Source organism: Anser cygnoides, chromosome 34 (genome assembly GCF_040182565.1).
Source record: "Anser cygnoides isolate HZ-2024a breed goose chromosome 34, Taihu_goose_T2T_genome, whole genome shotgun sequence".
Lineage (NCBI taxonomy): Eukaryota > Metazoa > Chordata > Aves > Anseriformes > Anatidae > Anser > Anser cygnoides.
Window position 1 is genome coordinate 733,384 of NC_089906.1, and position 22,169 is coordinate 755,552.

Below are 22,169 nucleotides of genomic sequence, written 5' to 3' on the forward strand. Positions count from 1 at the left end.
GGAGGCCGGGCCTCGCCGCCCCCACCCCCCCCCCACCCGTGGGTGCGTGGGGCTGGGCTGGGGCTGCTGCCGGCCTCCCCCCCCCCCCTTCCTCCTTCCTCCTCCTCCTCCTCCTCCTCATCCCCCCACAGCCTCGGGGAGGCCGGGCCTCGCCCCCCCCCCACCCGTGGGTGCGTGGGGCTGGGCTGGGGCTGCTGCCGGCCTTCCTCCCTCCCTCCCTCCCTGCCTCCTCTTCCTCCTCCCTCCCCTGAGGCCTCGGGGAGGCCGGGCCTCGCCCCCTCCCCGTGGAGTCTAGACCCCCCCCCCCCAACCTGTGGGTGCGTGGGGCCTCCCCCCCCTTCCTCCTTCCTCCTCCTTCCTCCTCCTCCTCATCCCCCCACAGCCTCGCGGAGGCCGGGCCTCACCCCCCCCACGCGGAGACCAGCCGCCCCCCCCAGTGGGTGCGTGGGTCCGGGCTGTGGCTGCTGTCGGCCTCCCCCCCCCCCTTCCTCCTTCCTCCTTCCTCCTTCCTCCTCCTCCTCCTCCTCCTCCTCCTCGTTCCCCACAGCCTCGGGGAGGCCGGGCCTCGCCCCCCCCCCACGCGGAGGCCTAGCTTCGTGGGTGCGTGGGGCTGGACTGGGGCTGCTGCCGACCCCCCCCCCCCCCCTTCCTCCTCCTCCTCCTCCTCCTCCTCTTCCTCCTCCCCCTCGGGGAGGCCGGGCCTCCGTTTGTGCGTGGGGGGGGGTTGTTGAGGCCCGCCCCCCCCCCCCCCAGCGGCATGGCGGCGGGGCTGTGGCTGCTGCTGCTGCTGGCGGCGGGGCCGTGGGCGCGGGGGGGCTGCTACTTCCCCGAGGAGCGCTGGAGGCCCGAGTCCCGGCTGCGGCCCCCCCGCGTGTGCGTGGCGCTGCTGGCCCGCAACGCGGCCCACGCGCTGCCCGCCGCGCTCGGCGCCATCGAGAGGCTGCGGCACCCCCGGGACAGGACGGCGCTGTGGTGAGGGGGGGGCTGTGAGGGGGGGGGGGTCCTATAAGGGGGGGGGGGGGGGTCCTATAAGTGGGGGGGGGTTGTAAGTGGGGGGGGGGTCCTGTAAGTGTGGGGGGGGGGCTGTAAGTGTGCGTGGGGGTCCTGTAAGTGGGGGGGGGGGGTGTCCTATAAGTGGGGGGGGGGCCTGTAAGTGGGGGGAGGGGGTCCTGTAAGTGGGGGGGGGGGGTCCTGTAAGTGGGGGGGGGGGGTCCTGTAAGTGGGGGGGGGGGGGCTGGGGGGGGGTCCCTGTAAGTGGTGGGGGGGGTGTCCTGTAAGTGTGTGAGGGGGGGGCTGTGTGTGTGTGTGGGGGCTGTAGGTGGGGGGGGGGGCCTGTAAGTGGGGGGGGGGGGGTTTGTAAGTGGGGGGGGGGCTGTAAGTGGGGGGGGGTGTCCTGTAAGTGTGTGAGGGGGGGGCTGTAAGTATGGGGAGGGGGGGGCCTGTAAGTGGGGGGGGGTTTGTAAGTGGGGGGGGGGGGGCTGTAAGTGGGGGGGGGGGGTGTCCTGTAAGTGTGTGAGGGGGGGGCTGTAAGTGGGGGGGGGGGGTGTCCTGTAAGTGTGTGAGGGGGGGGCTGTAAGTGGGGGGGGGGGGGGTCCTATAAGTGGGGGGGGGGTTGTAAGTGGGGGGGGGGGTGCCTGTAAGTGTGCGTGGGGGTCCTGTAAGTGGGGGGGGGGGGGGGCTGTAAGTGGGGGGGGGCTGTAAGTGGGGGGCGGCTGTAAGTGGGGGGGGTCCTATAAGTGTGTGGGGGGGGTTGTAAGTGGGGGGGGGTCCTGTAAGTGGGGGGGGGGGTCCTGTAAGTGGGGGGGGGGGGTGTAAGTGGGGGGGGGGGGCTGGGGGGGGGTCCCTGTAAGTGGGGGGGGGGGGGGTGTCCTGTAAGTGTGTGAGGGGGGGGGCTGTAAGGGGGGGGGGGGGGGCTGTAAGTATGGGGAGGGGGTTGTAAGTGGGGGGGGGGGGGGCTATAAGTGTGCGTGGGGGTCCTGTAAGTGGGGGGGGGGGGGGGGTTGTAAGTGGGGGGGGGGGGGAGGGCCTGTAAGTGTATGTGTGGGGGGTCCTATAAGTGGGGGGGGGGGGGCTATAAGTGTGTGTGGGGGGGTCCTATAAGTGTGTGGGGGGGTCCTGTAAGTGGGGGGGGGGGGCTGTAAGTGTGTGTGGGGACCCTATAAGTGGGGGGGGGGGGGGGGGGCTGAAAGGAGGGGGGGGTCTGGGTGGGTCCCTATAAGTGGGGGGGGGGTCCTATAAGTGTGTGTGGGGGTGCTATAAGTGCGGGGGGGGCCTGGAAGTGTGTGTGTGGGGACCTATAAGTGGGGGGGGGGGGGGGCTGTAAGTGTGTGTGTGGGGACCTATAAGTGGGGGGGGGGGGGGGGGGGGCTGTAAGTGTGTGTGGGGGCCCTATAAGTCGGGGGGGGGGGTCTGGGGGGGGGGTCCCTATAAGTGTGTGGGGGGGGCTGTAAGTGTGTGTGGGGGCCCTATAAGTCGGGGGGGGTCTGGGGGGGTCCCTATAAGTGGGGGGGGGGCTGTAAATGTGTGGGGGGGCCCTATAAGTGGGGGGGGGGGGGTCCCGATCAGCATGGGGGTGTCACATCAGTGCCCCAATTAACACAAGGAGGGGGGGGCTCCAATTAAGGAAGGGAGGCTCCGATTAACGTGGGACCTGTGGGGGGAGGTATGGGGGGGGGGGGTCCCGGTTCTGATTTGGGGGGGGGGGTCCCGGCAGGGTGGCCGTGGACCACAGCGTGGACAACAGCACGGCGCTGCTGCGCGAGTGGCTGCTGCGCGTGCAGGGCCTCTACCACCGCGTGGAGTGGAGGCCGCTGGAGGAGCCCCGGTGAGATGGGGGGGGCCCGGGGGGGGGGCGACGTTTTGGGGGGCTGGGGGGGGGGGGAGCACGGCCCCCCCGAGCTGCAGTTGCGGCGTTTTGTAGGGGTGCAGAGAGGGGGTGGCCCCCGTGCCGGGAGCTGGGGGGGGGGTTGGATGGGGAGGACCCCAAAATCTTAGGGGGTTGGTGCCCCCCCTTTTTTTGGGGGGGGGGGGGGGGTGGGTGCTGAGGGGCCCTGGGGGTTGGTGGTCTCGTGGGGGGGGGGCTGGGGGTTATTGGTTGGGGGGGTCCCTGGGGGTTTGGGGTATTGGGGAGGCCTCTGTGGGTTTGGGGGGGGGGGGTGTCTGGGTATTAGGGGGGGGTCTCTGTGGGTTCTTGGTTGGGGGGGGGGGTTCTGTGGGTTCTGGGTGCTGGGGGGGGTCCCTGTGGGGTTCTTGGTTGGGGGGGGGTTCTGTGGGTTGGGGGGGGTTCTGTGGGTTCTGGGTGCTGGGGGGGGTCCCTGTGGGGTTCTTGGTTTTGGGGGGGACCCCGGGTGGGTTCTGGGAGCCCAGTCTTAGGGTCCCCGTGGGTTCTTGGTCTCAGGGAGGGGGGGGGTTGTGGTTTCGTGGCTTCAGGGGAGACCCCCCCCTGTGGATTTTTTTGTCCTGGGGGGGGGTCCCCGGAGGTTCTGGGTGCTGGGGGGGGAACCTTAAGGTCCTGGGTGCCCAGCCTTAGGCCCCCCACAGCACCCACATTTTGGGGGCCGAGCCCTCCCCCCGGGGGGGGTCCATCCTGACCACGACCCCCCCCCCCCTCGTCCCGTCCACCCCCCCAGCTCGTACCCCGACGAGGAGGGCCCCAAGCACTGGTCCAGCTCCCGCTACGAGCATGTGATGAAGCTGCGCCAGGCGGCCCTGGAGGCTGCCCGCGACATGTGGGCCGACTACCTGTTGGTGAGGGGGGGTCTGGGGGGCAAATTACCCCAATTTGGGGCCGAACCACCCAATTTGGGGCCGAATTACCCAATTTGGGGCCGAACCGCCCCAATTTGGGGCCGAATTACACGCTGGTGATGGGGGGGGTGAATTTGGGGCTGAACTGCCCAATTTGGGGCTGAACTGCCCAATTTGGGGCCGAACTACGTGCTGTTGATGGGGGGGGGGGTGAATTTGGGGCTGAACTGCCCAGTTTGAGGCCCAAACTACCCAGTTTTGGGGCCAAACTGCCCAGTTTGCGGCCCAATTACATGCTGGTGATGGAGGAGTGAATTTGGGGGCCGAATTACCCAATTTGGGGCCGAATTACCCAATTTGGGGCCGAATTACCCAATTTGGGGCCGAATTACCCAATTTGGGGCCGATTTACATGCTGGTGATGGGGGAGTGAATTTGGGGGCCGAACTACACAATTTGAGGCCCAAACCACCCAATTTGGGGCTGAATTACCCAATTTGGGGCCAATTTACATGCTGGTGATGGGGGGATGAATATGGGGGCCGAACTACCCAATTTGAGGCCCGAACTATCCAGTTTTGGGGTCAAATTGCCCAGTCTTGGGGCTGAATTACCCAGTTTGGGGCCGAATTACCTGCTGGTGATTGGGAGGTGAATCTGGGGGCCGAACTATCCAATTTGAGGCCCGAACTATCCAGTTTTGGGGTCAAATTGCCCAATCTTGGGGCTGAATTACCCAGTTTGGGGGCCGAATTACCTGCTGGTGATTGGGAGGTGAATCTGGGGGCCAAACTATCCAATTTGAGGCCCGAACTATCCAGTTTTGGGGCCGAAATACCCAATTTTGGGGCCGAATTGCCCAGTTTTGGGGCCGAATTGCCCAATTTTGGGGCTGAATTACCCAATTTGGGGCCGAATTACCTGCTGGTGACTGGGGGGTGAATTTGAGGGCCGAACTACCCAACTTGGGGGACCGAACTACCCAGTTTAGGGGCAGATTTACCCAGTGTTGGGGCCGAAGTACCCCGATTTTGGGGCCGAATTCCCCGATTTCGGGGCCGAATCGCCCGATTTGCAGTTCGTGGACGCGGACAACGTCCTGACGAACCCCGACACGCTGGGGCTGCTGATGGCGGAGAACAAGACGGTGGTGGCCCCCATGCTGGACTCGCGCGCCGCCTACTCCAACTTCTGGTGCGGGATGACGGCCCAGGTGGGAGCCGCCGGGTCCCCTTCTCCCTCGGGGGGGGGCGAGCGTCTTCCTCCCTCTCCCTGCCCCGCTTGGGGGGGGGGGTTGGCAGCGTGGGTGCGGGGTTTTGGGTCCGGCTGCGTCCTCTTGATGCCGAGATCCCGTCGGGGTGCAGGGCGATGGATGCGGGGACACCCATGCATGGAACTTGGGGCTCTGTTGGGGTGCAGGGCGATGCGGGGACACCCATGTGCGGGGTACTGGGGCTCCCCACCATCAGGGTGCAGGATGATGGATGTGGGGACACCCAGGCATGGAACTTGGGGCTCCATCAGGGCGCAGGGCGATGCGGGGACACCCGTGTGCAGGTCCTGGGGCTCCATCGGGGTGCAGGGTGATGCAGGGACACCCGTATGTGGATCCTGGGCTCCCCGCCATTGGGGTGCAGGGTGATGGATGTGGGGACACCCGTGCACGGATCCTGGGACTCTATCGGGGCGCAGGGCGATGCAGGGGCACCCATGTGCGGGTACTGGGGCTCCCCTACATTGGGGTGCAGGGTGATGGATGTGGGGACACTTGTGCATGGATCCTGGGGCTCCATCGGGGCGCAGGGCGATGCGGGGACACCCGTGCACGGATCCTTCCTCCCCGCAGGGTTACTACAAGCGCACCCCCGCCTACCTCCCCATCCGCAAGCGCGAGCGCCGCGGCTGCTTCGCCGTGCCCATGGTGCACTCCACGTTCCTGATCGACCTGCGGAAGGAGGCGTCGCGGGAGCTGGCCTTCTACCCGCCGCACCCCCGACTACACCTGGGCCTTCGACGATATCATCGTCTTCGCCTTCTCCTGCAGGCAGGCAGGTGAGCCCGCGCCCCGGCCTCGCGGCGGGCTGGATCCGCGGGGGCAGCAGCCTTGAATTTATTTATTTTTTTTATTTTTTTTGCCGGTTCTAGAAGTCCAGATGTTCGTCTGCAACAAGGAGGTGTACGGCTTTCTGCCGGTGCCGCTGAGGTCGCACAGCACCTTGCGGGACGAGATGGAGAGCTTCATGCACGTCCAGCTGGAGATCATGGGTGGGTGGCGGGGTCTGGGGGGCTGCGCAGCATTTTTTTGGGCTCGGTTTCGTGCTTTGATTCCCCGGGGCGCGGCTGGGACGGGAAGGTCGTTGCAGAAAACGGAGGCTCGGTGCCTCCTGCAGGCACCAGGGAGCGAGGTGGCCGTAGCACGAGGTGGCCGGGCGGGTCGCTCTGCTCCTGTCTTTCTCTTTGCCACGCGAAAGCAGCTTCAGGCTCTCCCTTTCCCCCTCTCAACCTCCGAGGCTCCCCCCCGGTGTCTTTTTGAAGCCCTGCTCGGCCTCTGGCCCTCGCCGCGCTCCGTCTCCCTCGCGCCCCAGGCTCACAGTGCACCTTTGTTTGGGCTCGCCGGCACAAAGGTTCCTTTTAGGTTTCAGGCAGGCAGAATCCCGCCGGTGTTTGGAAGGGTGGGGCCGAGCCGCACAAAGAGCCCCCTTTTCCACCGCCGGTATTTTGGGAGCGGTGGCGCAGGTCTCGGCGAGCGCCAGGCTGCGGCGGCGGAGGTCCGGCTCCAGTTTGCTTTGGCCGTCCGCGGGCCGCGCGTTCCACGAGTCCGCGCTCTCCTGATTTGTAGAAGCAAATTTCAGCTATTTGTAGAAGAAAATTTCAGCTATTCCTGCAAGTTCGGCTCCAGGCAGAGGTCCCTGCTCAAACCTCCCCTCGTTCACGGAGGGATCGGAGGCCGCAGAGCTCGTACGCAAGGGCAGGGGAGCGGTTGCGCCGTTCCCACGTGGAGCCGCAGCGGCGCTGCGCGGGGAGCTGCCGCCCTTGGCGGGGATCCCCCGGTGGTGTCGGTGCCTTGAAATTAACGGGAGCGTGAGCGGGAGTCGCTTTGTTGTTTGCCCCCAGTGAAGAACCCCCGGCAGAGCCGTCGCGGTACCTGTCGGTGCCCCCCAAGATCCCCGACAAGATGGGCTTTGACGAGGTGAGCTCGCGGCACCGGGTGGCTCGTCCTGCCCCCGGGGGTGTTTGCAGAGCCCCGCGGCGTTTTTTTCCTGCCCCGGGGCTCCAGCAGGAGCGTCCCCGCACCGCGACAACACGCTGCCGTCTGCCCCCAAGGTGTTCATGATCAACCTGAAGCGCCGGGCGGACCGTCGGGAGCGCATGCTGCGGACCTTGTACGAGCAGGAGATCGAGTGCAAGGTGGTCGAGGCGGTGGATGGGAAGTGAGTGAAGGGCAGGGGGGCGAAGAATCGAGGCGGGGCGAACGTCCCTGCCGCGCGTGGCAGCTGCTGCCCCGTGCCCTGCTGCTTTGCAGAGCCATGAACAGCAGCGAGGTGGAAGCGCTGGGCATCAAAATGCTGCCGGGCTACAAGGACCCGTACCACGGCCGGCCGCTCACCAAGGGGGAGCTGGGCTGCTTCCTCAGCCACTACAAGATCTGGAAGGAGGTGAGCGGGGCTCGGAGGGGGCTTCGGCCACCCCGGAGCCTCGGTGGCAAGGAGCTCGGCTGCGCCTGCATCTGCGGGGCAGAGGGAGGGGCATGGCAGGCAGCGTTGGGTTGTTGTTTGGTTTTTTTTCCATTTTTTGACTGTTGAGTTTAAAAAAAAAAAACAAAACCACCACTTTCTGCTAAATTTCCAGGTCGTGGAGAGGGGGCTGGAGAAGTCGGTGGTGTTTGAGGACGACTTGCGCTTCGAGATCTTCTTCAAGCGGCGCCTGATGAACCTGATGTACGATTTGGAAGAGGAGGGTTTGGACTGGGATCTGATGTAAGTACCCGAACCCAAAAAGCTGCGCCGGCCACAGCAGCGTGGTCACTGCCAGCTGTTAACTGCGTTAGGAAATCCCAAGTGAGTCTTTCTAGGGGCGATCACCCGGTTCTGCAGGTACTCCAAGAAAAAAATACGGTGGTGGGGGGCAGCGAGTGCCTGCCTTTAACGGATCTGGGAGGTTTCGTGGTTCTTCCCGTGACGTTTGAGCACCTCTGTCCCCCGTCCCCCGCAGCTACATCGGGAGGAAGAGGATGCAGGTGGAGCACCCCGAGAAGTCCGTGCCGCACGTGCGGAACCTGGTGGAGGCCGATTACTCCTACTGGACCTTGGCCTACGTCATTTCACTGCAGGGAGCGCAGAAGCTGCTGGCAGCTGAGCCGCTCTCCAAAATGTTGCCCGTTGACGAATTTCTTCCCGTCATGTTCAACAAGCATCCCGTGTGAGTCTGGGCTGCTCGCTGTGGGAGGTTTGGGGGGGGGGATAAGCGACGTTTTTGGGGATCGTCTGTGCAGGGAGATGCTTGGCGTTGAGGGGAGCGGGCGCTCCTCGCACTGGCAGGGGAACGGCTCCGAATCCATCGACGTCGGTGTCGTGTCCTTGTCCCCCTCGCGTTTCGCTGCTGGTGGCTGGTTCTGATCGGAACCTGGGGCTTTGGCTGCTGCGTCCTGGGATCCCGTCTGTTCCCCTGCGAGGGCTGGAACCTCTTTTTTTTTTTTTTTTTTTTTTTTTTCCGGAAAGCTTTGCATTTGTTGCAAAAGGCTCAGGCAAGGCTTTGTCCCCCTGCCCCCCCAACCCCACCGCATTCAGTCCCTGACGCTCCCTGGGGTGGTTTAACTGGGAAAGCAGAACTTCCTGCCGAAATGGCGTTTTGCTGAGAGAACTGCCTTCAACCCCCCCCGAGCCTGCCTGTCCCAGCTCTGCTCTGGCAGCAGGGCAGGAACCTCCTCGGGCTCAAAGAGCTCCCCGGGGCCTGTCCCCCATCCACTCGTGTCCCCTCGTGGCGCTGTGACACAATGGCAGGCCGGGAGGGGGCTGAAGGAGGCCACGACACCCACTGCCTTGCTTCCCCCTCGGCCTCAGCGCTGACTACATGAAGCATTTCGCCGAGCGCAACCTGCTGGCCTTCTCCGTGGAGCCCCTCCTGGTTTACCCCACGCACTACACGGGCGACGACGGCTACATCAGCGACACGGAGACCTCGGTGGTGTGGAACGACGAGAAGATCAAGACGGACTGGGATCGCGCCAAGTCCCAGAAGATGAAGGAGCAGCAGGAGCTGCGGAACGAGGCCAAGAACTCGGACGTGCTGCAGTCCCCCTCGACAGCACCGCGCGGGACGAGCTATGACCGCCGCGGGCCGGGGACTGGCAGCAGGAGGCGGCGGGGCTCCGGGGAGCGGCAGGGCCTTGCCCTTGGCAGCGGTGCTGGGGAGGCCGCGGTGGGAGCCCCCATTTTGTGCGGCCCTACTTTGGGAGCCCCAAATTTTGTGTGGCCCCATTTGAGAGCCCCCATTTCGTGCAGCCCCATTTGAGAGCCTCCATTTTGTGCGGCCCCACTTTGGAGCCCCATTTTGAAGCCCCCATTTTGTGCGGCCCTACTTTTGGAGCCCCAAATTTTGTGTGGCCCCCCATTTGGGAGCTCCCATTTTGGTGCCCCCATTTTGGAGACACCCCAGTTTGTGCAGCACCCTTTGGGAGCCCCCACTTGGGAGCCCCCATTTTGTGGGGCCCCATTTGGGAGCCTCCTTTTGGAGCCGCCATTTTGGGTGCCCCCATTTGGGAGCACCCCCCCCCACCGCCATTTTGGGTGCCACCATTGTTGGGGCGCGAGGAGGAAGGGGTCCACACTTGGCCGAGGCCCTGCTGCGCTGCGGCAGGTTTTGGGGTTGTGTTTTCGTTTTGTTTTGTTCTTAAAATTTTATTTTTGGAAATGGAGAGTGTCCGGGAGTGGCTTGGGGCAGGGCTGGGGGGGGGGTGCTCGGGGGCTGCTCTGCGCATGCGCGGCACCACGGCATGCTGGGAGCTGTAGTTCTTGGCCTTGTACCGCCAGTCAGCCACCTTGGGCCCCAGGGGCTGCTGGGAGCTGTAGTTCCCCGACATTACCCCCTCTGGTCGGCCATCTTGGCCAGCAGGGGCTGCTGGGAGTTGTAGTTCGCAGCAGGGCTGTGCTGGAAGCCCTGGGGTCGTGGTGCCCCCCCCCCCAAAAAATAACAGCAAGGACCCCCCCCCTCCAGAGAGGCGCTGACACGGGGCGGGGGGAGGAACCGTTCTTTATTGCCCGCGGCCCCCGGCTCAGTTGGCAGCGTTGTTCTCCCCCGCCCCCCCCCCCCTCCCCCTCCAAAAAATGGGTTTTTTTTGGGGGGGGGGGGGGGGGGTCACGGTCCGATGAAGGCTGCGCAGCTCCTGTGGGGCTGGAGGGGGGGGGGGGGGAATGAGGCTGGGAGCACCTCAAGGACCCCCCCCCACCCCAAAAAAACTGAGGGGGGCAATTGGGGGGGGGGGGCAGAGGTGGGAATTGCCCCCCCAGGGCATTAACTGCTCCCCCCAGGCACTAATTGCCCCCCCAGGCACTTACTGCCCCCCTCCAGGCACTAACTGCCTCTCCCAAGGCACTAATCGCCCCCCCCAAGACACTTATTGCCCCCCTGGCACTAACTGCACCCCCCAGACACTAATTGCCCCCCTAAGGCACTAAGTCCCCCCCAAGACACTTATTGCACCCCTCAGGCACTAACTGCCCCCCAAGGCACTAATTGCCCCTCCCCAAGGCACTAACTGCCCCCCCCAGACACTTATTGCCCCCCTGGCACTAACTGCACCCCCCAGACACTAATTGCCCCCCCCAGGCACTAACTGCCCCCCCCCCCCCAGGCACTTACTGCCCCCCCCAGGCACTAACTGCCTCCCCCCAAGACACTTATTGCACCCCCGGCACTAACTGCCCCCCCCCCGGGGGCATTACCGGGGGGGTCAGAGCTCGTCGTGGTCCTCGTGGGGGGCGGCGGGCGGCAGGCGGCGGGGGTCACCAGCTCCATCAGGTACTCGCAGCGGCTCGGCTCCGTCGTGGCCGTCACCGCCGTCTCCGTCCCGCACGACAGCTTCACCTGGGGGGGGACAGCAGCTCGGGGGGGGGCACGGGGACACCCCCGGGGGACGGGGACACCCCCCGGGGGGGGACGGGGACGGCCCTGGGGAGGGGGGGCACAGGGACGTGGGGTACGGGGTGAGGGTGGGGACGACGACAGGGAGGGGGTTGGGGGGGGGGTTGGGGACACAGGGGGGTTGGGGACATGGGGGGGGTCACACCAGGGGGGTTTGGGGACACCGGGGGGGGGTTGGGGACACTGGGGGGGGTGATTGGGGACACTGGGGAAGGGCTGGGGACACCGGGGGGGGGGTTGGGGACACTGGGGGGGGGTGATTGGGGACACTGGGGAAGGGCTGGGGACACCGGGGGGGGGGTTGGGGACACTGGGGGGGGTGATTGGGGACACTGGGGAAGGGCTGGGGACACCGGGGGGGGTTGGGGACACTGGGGGGGGGTGATTGGGGACACTGGGGAAGGGCTGGGGACACCAGGGGGGTTGGGGACACTGGGGGGGGGTTGGGGACACTGGGGGGGGGGGTGATTGGGGACACTGGGGAAGGGCTGGGGACACCGGGGGGGTTGGGGACACTGGGGGGTGGTTGGGGACACGGGGGGGGGTCACACCGGGACGGGTTTGGGGACACCGGGGGGTTGGGGACACGGGGGGGGTCCCCGGGGGGGCTCTCACCGTGGTGGGTTTGGGGACACCGGGGGAAAGGTTGGGGACACAGGGGGTGGTTGGGGACACGGGGGGGGGGGTCACACTGGGGCGGGTTTGGGGACATGGGGGGGTTGGTTAGGGACACTGGGGTGGGGTTGGGGACACTGGGGGGGGGGGGGGGTTGGGGACACTGGGGTGGGGTTGGGGACACTGGGGGGTCCCCGGGGGGGTCTCACCGTGGTGGAGCGGTTGGGGCCCTGCCAGCAGCCGGTGCCGTGCTCGTACCTCATGGCGCTGAAGCGGTCGTGCTCGGGGCCGGCCCAGGAGCCCCACGTCCTGCCGGGGGGGGGGACGGGGGGTGTGTTTTAATGGGGGGGGGGGGGCACAGCCACAGCGCCCCCCCCGCCCCCCCGGGGGCTTCTGCTCACCCCAGGTTGGTCTCGGCGCCGCCGTGTTTGGGTTTCTGGGAGACGCGCTTGAAGGGGCACAGGCGGTAAATGTACCTGGGGGGGGGGAGAAAAATGAGGGGGGGCTCCAAGTGACCCCCCCGGGTCCCCCCCCTCGATGTCCCCACACCCAGCCCCCCCAATATCCCCATACCCACCCCCCAATATCCCCATCCCCAGCCCCCCGAGACCCCCCAACCCCACCCCCAGCCCCTCCCCCACCTTCCCCAGCCCCCCCCAGTGCCCCCCCCGGCCCCAAAATCCGGTGCCCCCCCTCCCAATAACCCCATACCCAGCCCCCGAGACCCCCCAAGACCCCCCAAACCCCCAGCCCCCATACCCATCCCCAGCCCCCCCCCACCTTTCCCCCGCCCCCCAGTGCCTCCCCCCGGCCCCAAAACCCGGTGCCCCCCCCCCAAATCCCCATACCCCCCCAATATCCCCATACCCAACCCCTCCCTTTTGCTCCCACTATCCCCATACCCAGCCCCCGAGACCCCCAAGACCCCCAAGCCCCCCAGCCCCCCATACCCATCCCCAGCCCCCCCCCCACCTTTCCCCGCCCCCCCCAGTGCCTCCCCCCGGCCCCAAAACCCGGTGCCCCCCCCCCAAATCCCCATACCCCCCAATATCCCCATACCCAACCCCTCCCTTTTGCTCCCACTATCCCCAGCCCCAGCCCCCGAGACCCCCGAGACCCCCCAGCCCCCCCTAACCCCCCCATACCCATCCCCCGCCCCCCCAGTGCCCCCCCGGCCCCAAAACCCAGTGCCCCCCCCCCAATATCCCCATACCCACCCCCCAATAACCCCCATACCCAGCCCCCCAAGACCCCCAAGACCCCTCAAGACCCCCCAGCCCCCCCATACCCATCCCCAGCCCCCCCACTTTCCCCCACCCCCCCGTGCCCCCCCGGCCCCAAAACCTGGTGCCCCCCCCCAGTATCCCCATACCCCCAATATCCCCATACTCCCCCAATATCCCCATCCCCAGCCCCCCGAGACCCCCGAGACCCCCAAACCCCCCCAGCCCCCCCATACCCATCCCCAGCCCGCCCCCACCTTCCCCCACCCCCGGTGCCCCCCCCGGCCCCAAAACCTGGTGCCCCCCCCCAGTATCCCCATACCCCCCAATATCCCCATACTCCCCCCAATATCCCCATCCCCAGCCCCCCGAGACCCCCCAAGACCCCCCAAACCCCCCAGCCCCCCATACCCATCCCCAGCCCCCCCCCCACTTTCCCCCGCCCCCCCGTGTCCCCCCCAGCCCCAAAACCTGGTGCCCCCCCCCCCAGTATCCCCATACCCCCCCCAATATCCCCATACTCCCCCCACTATCCCCATCCCCAGCCCCCCGAGACCCCCAAGACCCCCCCAGCCCCCCATACCCATCCCCAGCCCCCCCCACTTTCCCCCGCCCCCCCCCGTGCCCCCCCAGCCCCAAAACCTGGTGCCCCCCCCAGTATCCCCATACCCCCGCCAATATCCCCATACTCCCCCCACTATCCCCATCCCCAGCCCCCCAAGACCCCCCAAGACCCCCCAGCCCCCCCATACCCATCCCCAGCCCCCCCCCCACTTTCCCCCGCCCCCCCCGTGTCCCCCCGGCCCCAAAACCTGGTGCCCCCCCCCCCAGTATCCCCATACCCCCCCCAATATCCCCATACTCCCCCCAATATCCCCATACCCAGCCCCCGAGACCCCCCGAGACCCCCCAAACCAGCCCCCAACCCCCCCAAACCCCCCCAGCCCCCCCATACCCATCCCCCGCCCCCCCCGTGCCCCCCCGGCCCCAAAACGCCCCCCGCTCACTCGTTGGTGCCCATCTCGTAGCACTGGCTGTAGAGGTACCAGAACTCCCCCTGGGGGCCGAAGTCAAAGGCGATTTCCTGCTCCAGGGCCCTGATAAAATGGGGGGGGGGCCCCGGTTACGGGAAGGGGGGGGCGGTTACAGGGAAGGGGGGGGTTACAGGGGGGGTCGCGGTGTTTTTTTTTTGGGGGGGGGGGGGTCAGGGTTTCGGGGGCCCCCACCTGATGGACTCCTCCATCTCCTTCAGCGAGCGCTCGGCCTCCTCGAACTCCTCGCGCGCCTTCTGGGCGGCTGCGGGGGGGGGGGGTAGTGAGCCCCCCTCCAAATTTGGGGGGGGGGGCAGAGGGATAAACCCCCCCCCCAGCCCAAGGACCCCCCCCAGCCCCTCCCAGCGTTAATGAACCCAGAGCTCCCCCAAAAGCCCTCCTGAACCTCCCCCAGAACCCCCCCAAACTCAGACCCCCCCCCCAAAAAAACCATGGACTCCCCCTAAAAAAAAAAAAAGACCCCCCCCAAAAAAAGACCCCCCCCAAAACCGACCCCCCCGCCAAAAACCCAGACCCCCACAAAAAAGACTCCCCCTAAAAAAACCAGAACCCCCCCAAAAAGACCCCCCCCAAAACCGACCCCCCAAAAAAGCAGAACCCCCCGAAAAAAAGACACCCCCCCAAAAACCAGACACCCCCCAAAACCCAGACTCCCCCTAAAAAAAGCAGAACCCCCCCCCCAAAAAAAGACCCCACCCCCCAAAAAACCCAGACAACCCCCCCAAAAAACAGCCCCCCCCCCCCAAAACCCAGCTCCCCCCCGCCCCCCGATGTACCCCACGGACCCCCCCAACCCCCCCCAAGAGCCCCAAACGCTGCCCAAGCCCCCCAAACCCCCAAGCCCCCCATCCCACCCCAACCCCCCCGAGGACCCCCCCAAGACCCCCCAACCCCCCCAACCCCCCCAGCCCCCCCCAGCCCCCCCCCAATTTGCCTCCCCCCCTCACCGTCGATGAGGGCCTGGGTGGCGGCGTCGAAGGGGGCTCCGGGGGGCTCCTCAGGCCCCTTCTCCTCCGAGTGCTGCGGGGGGGCACCTGGGGGAGGGGGGGGGTCAGCGGGGTCCCCCAGCACCCCCTTTTGGGGGGGGGGCACCCCATTCTTGCCCCCCCCCCATTCCAAGACACCTTCAGCTCGTCCTCGGGGCCTTCGCCGCCCTCCTCTTCCTCCTCCTCCTCTTCGGCCTCCTCCTCCTCCTCCTCCTCGGGGGGGTCTCCTCCAGGGGGGCTCAGGGGGTGGGGGCCTCAGCCTGGCCCTGTGCGTGGCCGCGGGGGGGGGTCAGGCTCCGATATTCCCCCCCCCCCCCCCAAATATTCCCTTTAATATAGGACCTACACAAACCCAGCGAGCAGCGCTCTGCCACCCCGACCCCCTCCAAACCCCCGGGGACCCCCCTTAAAAAAAAAAAAAAAGCCAAGAGGGCCCCCCCCAAAATCCCAGGGACCCCCCCACAGGTTTTGGGGACCCCCCAGGCTTTGGGGACCCCCCCAGGTTTTGGGGACCCCCCCAGGACCCACCTGGGGCCGGTAGCGCTCCTTGATGGCGGCCCAGACGCGGTCGCGGAAGGCGGCGGCGTCCACCTGCGCTGGGTCCCCCAGCAGCGCCTGTGGGGGGGGGGCACAGAAGGGGGGGTCACTTTGGAGGGGGGGGTTCTAAACCCCTCGGTGCCCCCCCCCAGACTTTTTTGGGGGGGGTCCCACCTGCGCCTCGGCCTCCGACACGGCGCCGTCCCCGTCGGCGTCCAGCTCGGGGCGGCCCAGCAGCTCGGCCGCCGTCACCCTATGGGGGGGGGGCAGGGTTTTTTTTGGGGGGGGGGGGGGGGGCTCTGGGTGTTGCCCCCCCCCGGGGACCCCCTCCCCAAAACTCACAGCCCGTCGCCGTCGGCGTCCAGCTGGGCGAAAGCCTCGTCCGCCCGCGCCGCCTCCTGCGCCGCCGCCGCCGCCGCGCGCTGCTCTGCTGGGACAGGGGCGGTGGGGGGCACCCCGAGCAGCCCCCCCCAAATAAAAAAGACCCCCGGGGGTCCCCCTTGGCCCCCCCCCCGAAAAAAAGGACCCCCCTTACCCTCCCAGAGCCGCCGCTGCTCCTCCTTGGCCGCCTTCTCGGGCCCCTCGGCCGCCTCCTTGGCCGCGCGCAGGGCGCCCACGCGCTCCTCCAGCCCCCGGCGCCCCTCCTGCAGCTCCGCCAGGCGGGCCTGGGGGGGGGACACGGGGTCAGAGCCCCCCCCTCCAAAATTACCCCCCCCCACCTGCCTGCACCCCCAAAGGGCCCGCAGGACCCCCTCAGGGCACCCCCGAGTGCCCCCCGGAGCTCCCAGGGCTCCCCCCCTCCCAAGGACCCCTCCCGAGGCCAGTGGGACCCCCATGGCTGTGACCCCCCTTGTGGGCCCCCCCCCCCAGGACCCCCCTACAGCCCCTGTGGGACCCCCACGTGCTCTGTGAGACCCCCCCCGCACCCCCCAGGACCCCCAAATCCCTTCTGAGCCCCCCCCACCCCCCCAGCCCCCCTGCGGGACCCACAGGTGCCCCCCGAGCACCCTCCTCTGCCCCCTCCACACGCCCTCCGGGACCCCACTCCCACCCCCGGGGACCCCCCCACCCCCAGGGGATCCCCTACACCCCCCTGGGACTCCCCCCCCCACGGAACCCCACCCCCCACCCCTGGGGGACCTCCCCCGCCCCCAGGGATCCCCCCCCCACACACCCCCCCCCACCCCTGGGAGACCTCCCCCTGCCCCCTGGGACCCCCCCCATGGGACCCCCCCACACCCCCCGGGACCCCCCCCCACCCCCCTCACCCCTGGGGGACCCCCTACACCCCTGGGGGACCACCCGACGCCCCCTGGGACCCCCCCACGCCCCCAGGGGATCCCCTATGCCCCCTGGGACCCCCACCCCCGGGGGACCCCCCCACACACACCCCCGTGGGGACCCCCCCCACCCCATGGGACCCCCCCCCACCCCCTGGAACCCCCATGGGACCCCCCCACCCCCATGGGACCCCCCACCACACACCCCTGGGAGACCTCCCCACGCCCCCGGGGACCCCCCCACGCCCCCGGGGACCCCCCCGCCCCCTGGGACCCCACCCCACCCCGGGGACCCCCCGGCCCCCCGCGGTACCTGCTTGTGGTGGCGGCCCTGGGCGGCCTGCTGCACCAGCTGCTGCTTGATGCGGAAGCCCTCGCGCGCCACCTCCGCCAGGCGCTGCAGCGCCTCGCGCTCCCGCCGGCCCAGCTCCCTGGGGGGCGGGGGGCACCGGTGGGCACCGGCACAGCACCGGGACACGGGGACGGGGCACTGGGACGGCACCGGGACACGGGGACAGGGACACGGGGACAGGGACACGGGGACACAGGGACGGGACTGGGACAAGGGGATGGGGACACGGGGACGGGACTGGGACAAGGGGACAGGGCACCGGGACGGCACCGGGACACAGGGACGGGGACACGGGGATGGGACCAGGATACGGGGATGGGGACACGGGGACTGCACCGGGACAAGGGGACGGGGACATGGGGACAGGGACAGCACCGGGACGGGGCACCGGGACGGGGACACAGGGATGGGGACACGGGGACAGCATGGGGACGGGGACACGGGGACGGGGACAGCACCGGGACGGGGATAAGGGGACGGGACCGGGACAAGGGGACGGGGACACGGGGACGGGACCGGGACAAGGGGACGGGGACACGGGGATGGGGACACGGGGACGGGACCGGGACACAGGGACACAGGGACGGGGACAGCATGGGGATGGGGACAAGGGGACAGGGACAAGGGGACGGGGACACGGGGACGGGGACACGGGGACGGGGACACGGGGACGGGGACGACACGGGGACGGGGACAGCACGGGGACGGGGACACGGGGACAGGACCGGGACAGCACGGGGATGGGGACAAGGGGACAGGGCACCGGGACCGGGGACGGGACCAGGACAAGGGGACGGGGCACCGGGAAGGCACCGGGACAAGGGGACAGGGCAAGGGGACGGCACCGGGACACGGGGACGGGACCAGGACATGGGGACAGGGCATGGGGATGGGGGCACGGGGCACTGGGACAGCACCGGGACATGGGGACGGGACCAGGACACGGGGTCAGGGCACTGGGATGGGGGCACGGGGACAGGACCGGGACAAGAGCATGGGACTGGGACAAGGGGACAGGGCACTGGGACGGGACCGGGAACGGGACCAGGACAAGAGGACGGGGCACCGGGCACGGGGATGGGGGCACGGGGCACCGGGATGGCACCGGGACATGGGGACAGGGCTGGGACAAGGGGACGGGGGCACGGGACCGGGACGGGGGGGACCAGGACCGGGACGGGGGCACGGGGATGGGGACACGGGGACGGGGACGTGGGGACAGGAGTGGGACCAGGACCGGGATGGGGGGGCAGGGGCACGGGACTGGGATGGGGGGACGAGGCAGTGGGGATGGGACCGGGGGACAGGGACCGGGGGACCCAAACACCCCCCCCCCCCGACCAGAGCAGCCCCCCGGGACACCGGGGCTCCCCAGCCCCTTTTTGGGGCCCTGCAGCCCCAGGCACCGACCCCTCGGGGCCGGGGGGTTGGGGGGGGCTCCTCGCACCGCAGCTCCCTGGGGGGGGGCACGGGCGACCCTGCCGGCCGCGGCCCCCCGGTGACCCCCCCGGCCCACTCACTTGCAGGTGTTCTCGCAGGCGGCCCCGCTGTTGTACTCGTCGGTGGCATCGCAGCAGTCTGGGGGGTCGGGGGGCGCTCAGCACCCTGGGGACCCCAAAACCCCCTCGGGGGACCCCAAAAACCCTCGGGGACCCCAAAAACCCTCGGGGGCCCCAAAACCACCTCAAGGGGCCCCAAAAAAAACCCCATAAACAGCACAAGACCCCTTAAAGGGCCCCCAGAGACCCCCCCCCACGACCCTTGGAGACCCCCTCAGCCCCCCCCGCCCCCAAAGACCCCAAAACCTCCTGGGGCGGCTTTGTGCCCTTCTCTGCACCACGGAGAGTTTTGGGGGCCCCCCAAAGCCCCCCCCCCAAGCCCCCGAGCCCCCCAAAGACCTCCCAGCCCCCCAAAGCCCCCCAAAGCCACCCCTGAGCCCCTCTGAGCCCCCAAAGGCCCCCCAAGCCCCCCCCCAAATCCCCCAAAGCCCCCTTGAGCCCCCAAGACCCCCAAAGCCCCCCAAGACCCCCAAAGCCCCCCTTGAGCCCCTCTCAAGCACCCGAGCCCCCCAAAGCTGCCCCCAGAGCCCCCTCCCAACACCCCGAACTCCCCTGAGCCCCCCAAAGCCCCCCTTGAGCCACCCCTGAGCCCCCTCCAAGCCCTCCAAAGCCCCCCAACCCCCAAAGCCCCCCCAAGCCCCCCTAAAGCCACCCCCTGAGCCCCCTCCAAGCCCCCAAAGCCCCCCAGAGCCCCCCTGAGTCCCCCAAAGCCCCCTTGAGCCCCCCAAGACCCCCAAAGCCCCCTTGAGCCCCGAAAGCCCCCTCAAAGCCCCCTTGAGCCCCCCAAAGCCCCCCAGAGTCCCCAAAGCCCCCTTGAGCCCCCCAAGACCCCCAAAGCCCCCCTGAATCCCCCAAAGCCCCCTTGAGCCCCGAAAGCCCCCTCAAAGCCCCCCTTGAGCCCCCCCGAGGCCCCCCCAAGCCCCCAAAGCCCCCCCGAGCCCCCTCCAAGCTTCCCCCCAACCCCCCAAAGCCTCCCCGAGCCCCCCAAAGCCCCCCTTGAGCCCCTCTCAAGCCCCCCAAAGCCCCCCCAACCCCCCAACCCCCCGAGCCCCCAAAGCCCCCCCGAGCCCCCAAAGCCCCCCTTGAGCTCCCCCAAGACCCCCAAAGACCCCCAAGCCTCCCCCCAACCCCTCAAAGCCCCCCAAAGCCCCCCCAAGACCCCCAAAGCCCCCCCAAAGCCCCCCCTCACCGCAGATGCCGTCGTTGACGTGTGCCGAGGGGATGTTCTGCGGCCGGTACCCGGCGTTGGTGCAGTGGAAGCGGCCGTTGGGGCACGCCGAGGTCCCTGGGGGGTCCGAGGGGTCCGGAGGGGGGGTCAGGGTATGGGGGACCCCGAAAAGCCCCCCCGGGGGTGCCGGGGCTCACCGGGCTCGTCGGAGCCGTCGCGACAGTCGCAGTAGTCGTCGTTGACCCACTCGAAGGCGATGGTGGAGGAGCCGTCGAGGCAGGTGAAGGGCTTCGACTCCTCGTAGAAGTGGTGGTCTTTGGGGGGGGGGGGTGTAAAATCGGGGGGGTCCGGAGCTCGGGGAGCCCCCCTCGATAAGCCAGGCGGGAGGGGAAGGGGAGGGGAAGGGTCACTCACTGGTGAGGGAGACCCCGCGGGGCCGCGTCACCTCCACGGCGCCCAGGGGGGAGCCCAGCAGCAGGGGGAGCAGCAGCGGCAGCATGGCGGGGGGGGGGCTGGGGGGGGGGGCAGGGATGTTTGGGCCCCCCTAGCCCTATAACCCCCCCTTCTTCTCCTACAGACCCCCCCCCCGGCCCTATAGATCCCCCCTTCTCCTACAGACCCCCCCTTCTCCTACAGACCCCCCCCGACCCATAGACCCCCCTTCTCCTACAGACCCCCCTGGCCCTATAGACCCCCCCCCCTTCTCCTACAGACCCCCACCGGACCCATAGACCCCCCCAGCCCTATAGACCCCCCTTCTCCTACAGACCCCCCCTTCTCCTACAGACCCCTCCCCTTCTCCTACAGACCCCCCCTTCTCTTATAGCCCCCCCTTCTCCTACAGACCCCCCCTTCCCCTACAGACCCCCCATAAGCCCCCCAGGCCCCCCTACAGACCCCCTGTCCGCTCTGCACCCCCCTACAAACCCCCTGCCCCCCCAGATCCCCCTATAGACCCCCTGCCCCCCCCGCCCCAGACCCCCTTATAGACCCCGGACCCCCCCCCAACTCCTACCCACACCCCCAGACTCCCTGCAGACCGCCCTCGGGGCCCCTATGGATCCCCCCCCCCCACCCCAGACACCCCCAGACCCTCCTGCGAGCCCCCTATAGACCCCCCTCCCCCACAGACCCCCCATGAGCCCCCTATAGACCCCCCCGTCCCCTACAGACCCGTTGCTCGCCCCCAGCCCCCCTACAGAGCCTCCAGACCCCCTAGGGAGACCCCAGACCCCCCTACAGAGACTGCACCCCCTGTAGAGACCCCAACCCCCCCCCTGAGACCCCCTGACCCCCTGTGGAGACCCCAGAACCCCTATGGAGGCCCCCAGACCCCCCTCAGAGACCCCCAAATCCCCTATAGAGACCCCAGATCCCCTCAGAGACCCCCAGGCCCCCCATAAAGACCCCAGCCCCCCATGAAGACCCCAGACCCCTTATAGAGACCCCAAACCCCCTCAGAGACCCCCAAGCCCCCGCTAAAGACCCCCAGAACCCCCATGGAGCCCCCCAGACCCCCCTACAGAGACCCCAGATCCCCTCAGAGCACCCCAGATCCCCCATAAAGACCCCAGACCCCCCATAAAGACCCCAGACCCCCAGTAGAGACCCCAGACCCCCTCAGAGACCCCCAAGCCCCCCACCAAAGCCCCCAGATCCCCCCCATGAGGACCCCAGACCCCCTCAGAGACCCCCAGCCCCCCAATAAAGACCCCAGAACCCCCACGGAGCCCCCCAGCCCCTCAGAGCCCCCCCAACCCCCTCGGAGCCCCCCCGCCCCCCCCGGTACCGCGGGCCCGGCCTCGAGCGGCGGGTGCAGGGTCCACACGCCGGAACCGGAAGCGGGGGAGGGGCGCTTCCGGGCGCGCCGCAGCGGAGGCGCCCGTCAGGCTGCGTCCGCCATGTTGGGTGCGGCGGCCCCCCCCCCAGGCCGCGCCTCGCTGGGCGGGCGGCGGCCATGTTGGGTGTGGCGGAAGGCGGCGCGGCCAATGGGCGGCCGAGCGTCCGGTTGCTATAGCGACGGCGGGGGGGGGGCGGGGCGCGGAGAGACGGGGCCGAGGCAGAGCGTGAGGGGGGGGGAGGGAATGGGGGGGGGGGGCCGGGATTTTGGGGGGGGCACGGGGGTGGGGGGGGGGCAATTGGGGGCGGGGGGGGGCACGGGGGGGGGCAATTGGGGGGTATTGGGGTAATTGGGGGGGTTGGGGGGGTTATTGGGGGGGTAGGGGGGTTATTGGGGGGTTTGGGGAGGATTGGGGGGGTTATTGGGGTTTTTTGGGGGGGGGGGGGGACTTAATTACCCCCCCTCCCCCAGGGAATCGGAGCTGCTCGGAGCCCCCCCCCCAAAATTTGCTCCCCCCCCCCCCCATCCATGGCGGCCCCCGCAGCCCCCCGGCCGGGACAGAGCCGGGCCCCTGGTAAGGGGGGGGGGGGGGCAAAATGGGGGGGGGGGAAATGGGGAGGGGAAAAAGGGGGGGCAAAATATTGGGGGGTAAAAGGGGGGAAAAAAAGGG

At 68.7% G+C, this 22,169-nt stretch overlaps 2 protein-coding genes across 2 annotated transcripts; one reads left to right on the forward strand and one right to left on the reverse strand.

The window, feature by feature from the left end:
* The first annotated feature begins 729 nt into the window (after positions 1-729).
* Positions 730-9,248, forward strand: COLGALT1 (collagen beta(1-O)galactosyltransferase 1). Its single transcript, XM_066986453.1, is given in 13 exon segments — positions 730-972; positions 2,714-2,824; positions 3,630-3,747; positions 4,826-4,960; positions 5,594-5,799; positions 5,893-6,012; positions 6,862-6,937; positions 7,072-7,178; positions 7,271-7,403; positions 7,597-7,724; positions 7,960-8,166; positions 8,808-9,043; positions 9,046-9,248. Coding segments are annotated over 13 exon segments (1,821 nt in total). The 5' UTR covers positions 730-757; the 3' UTR covers positions 9,075-9,248.
* Positions 9,249-10,696: 1,448 nt separating this feature from the next.
* PRKCSH (PRKCSH beta subunit of glucosidase II) lies at positions 10,697-21,633 on the reverse strand. The gene is given in 18 exon segments (XM_066986396.1): positions 10,697-10,719; positions 10,722-10,830; positions 11,712-11,811; positions 11,904-11,978; positions 13,733-13,822; positions 13,952-14,021; positions 14,725-14,823; positions 14,901-15,017; positions 15,288-15,378; positions 15,475-15,553; positions 15,643-15,727; positions 15,836-15,965; positions 16,894-17,011; positions 18,453-18,510; positions 19,681-19,776; positions 19,857-19,973; positions 20,074-20,171; positions 21,449-21,633. Coding segments are annotated over 18 exon segments (1,725 nt in total). The 5' UTR covers positions 21,619-21,633.
* Positions 21,634-22,169: the final 536 nt, after the last annotated feature.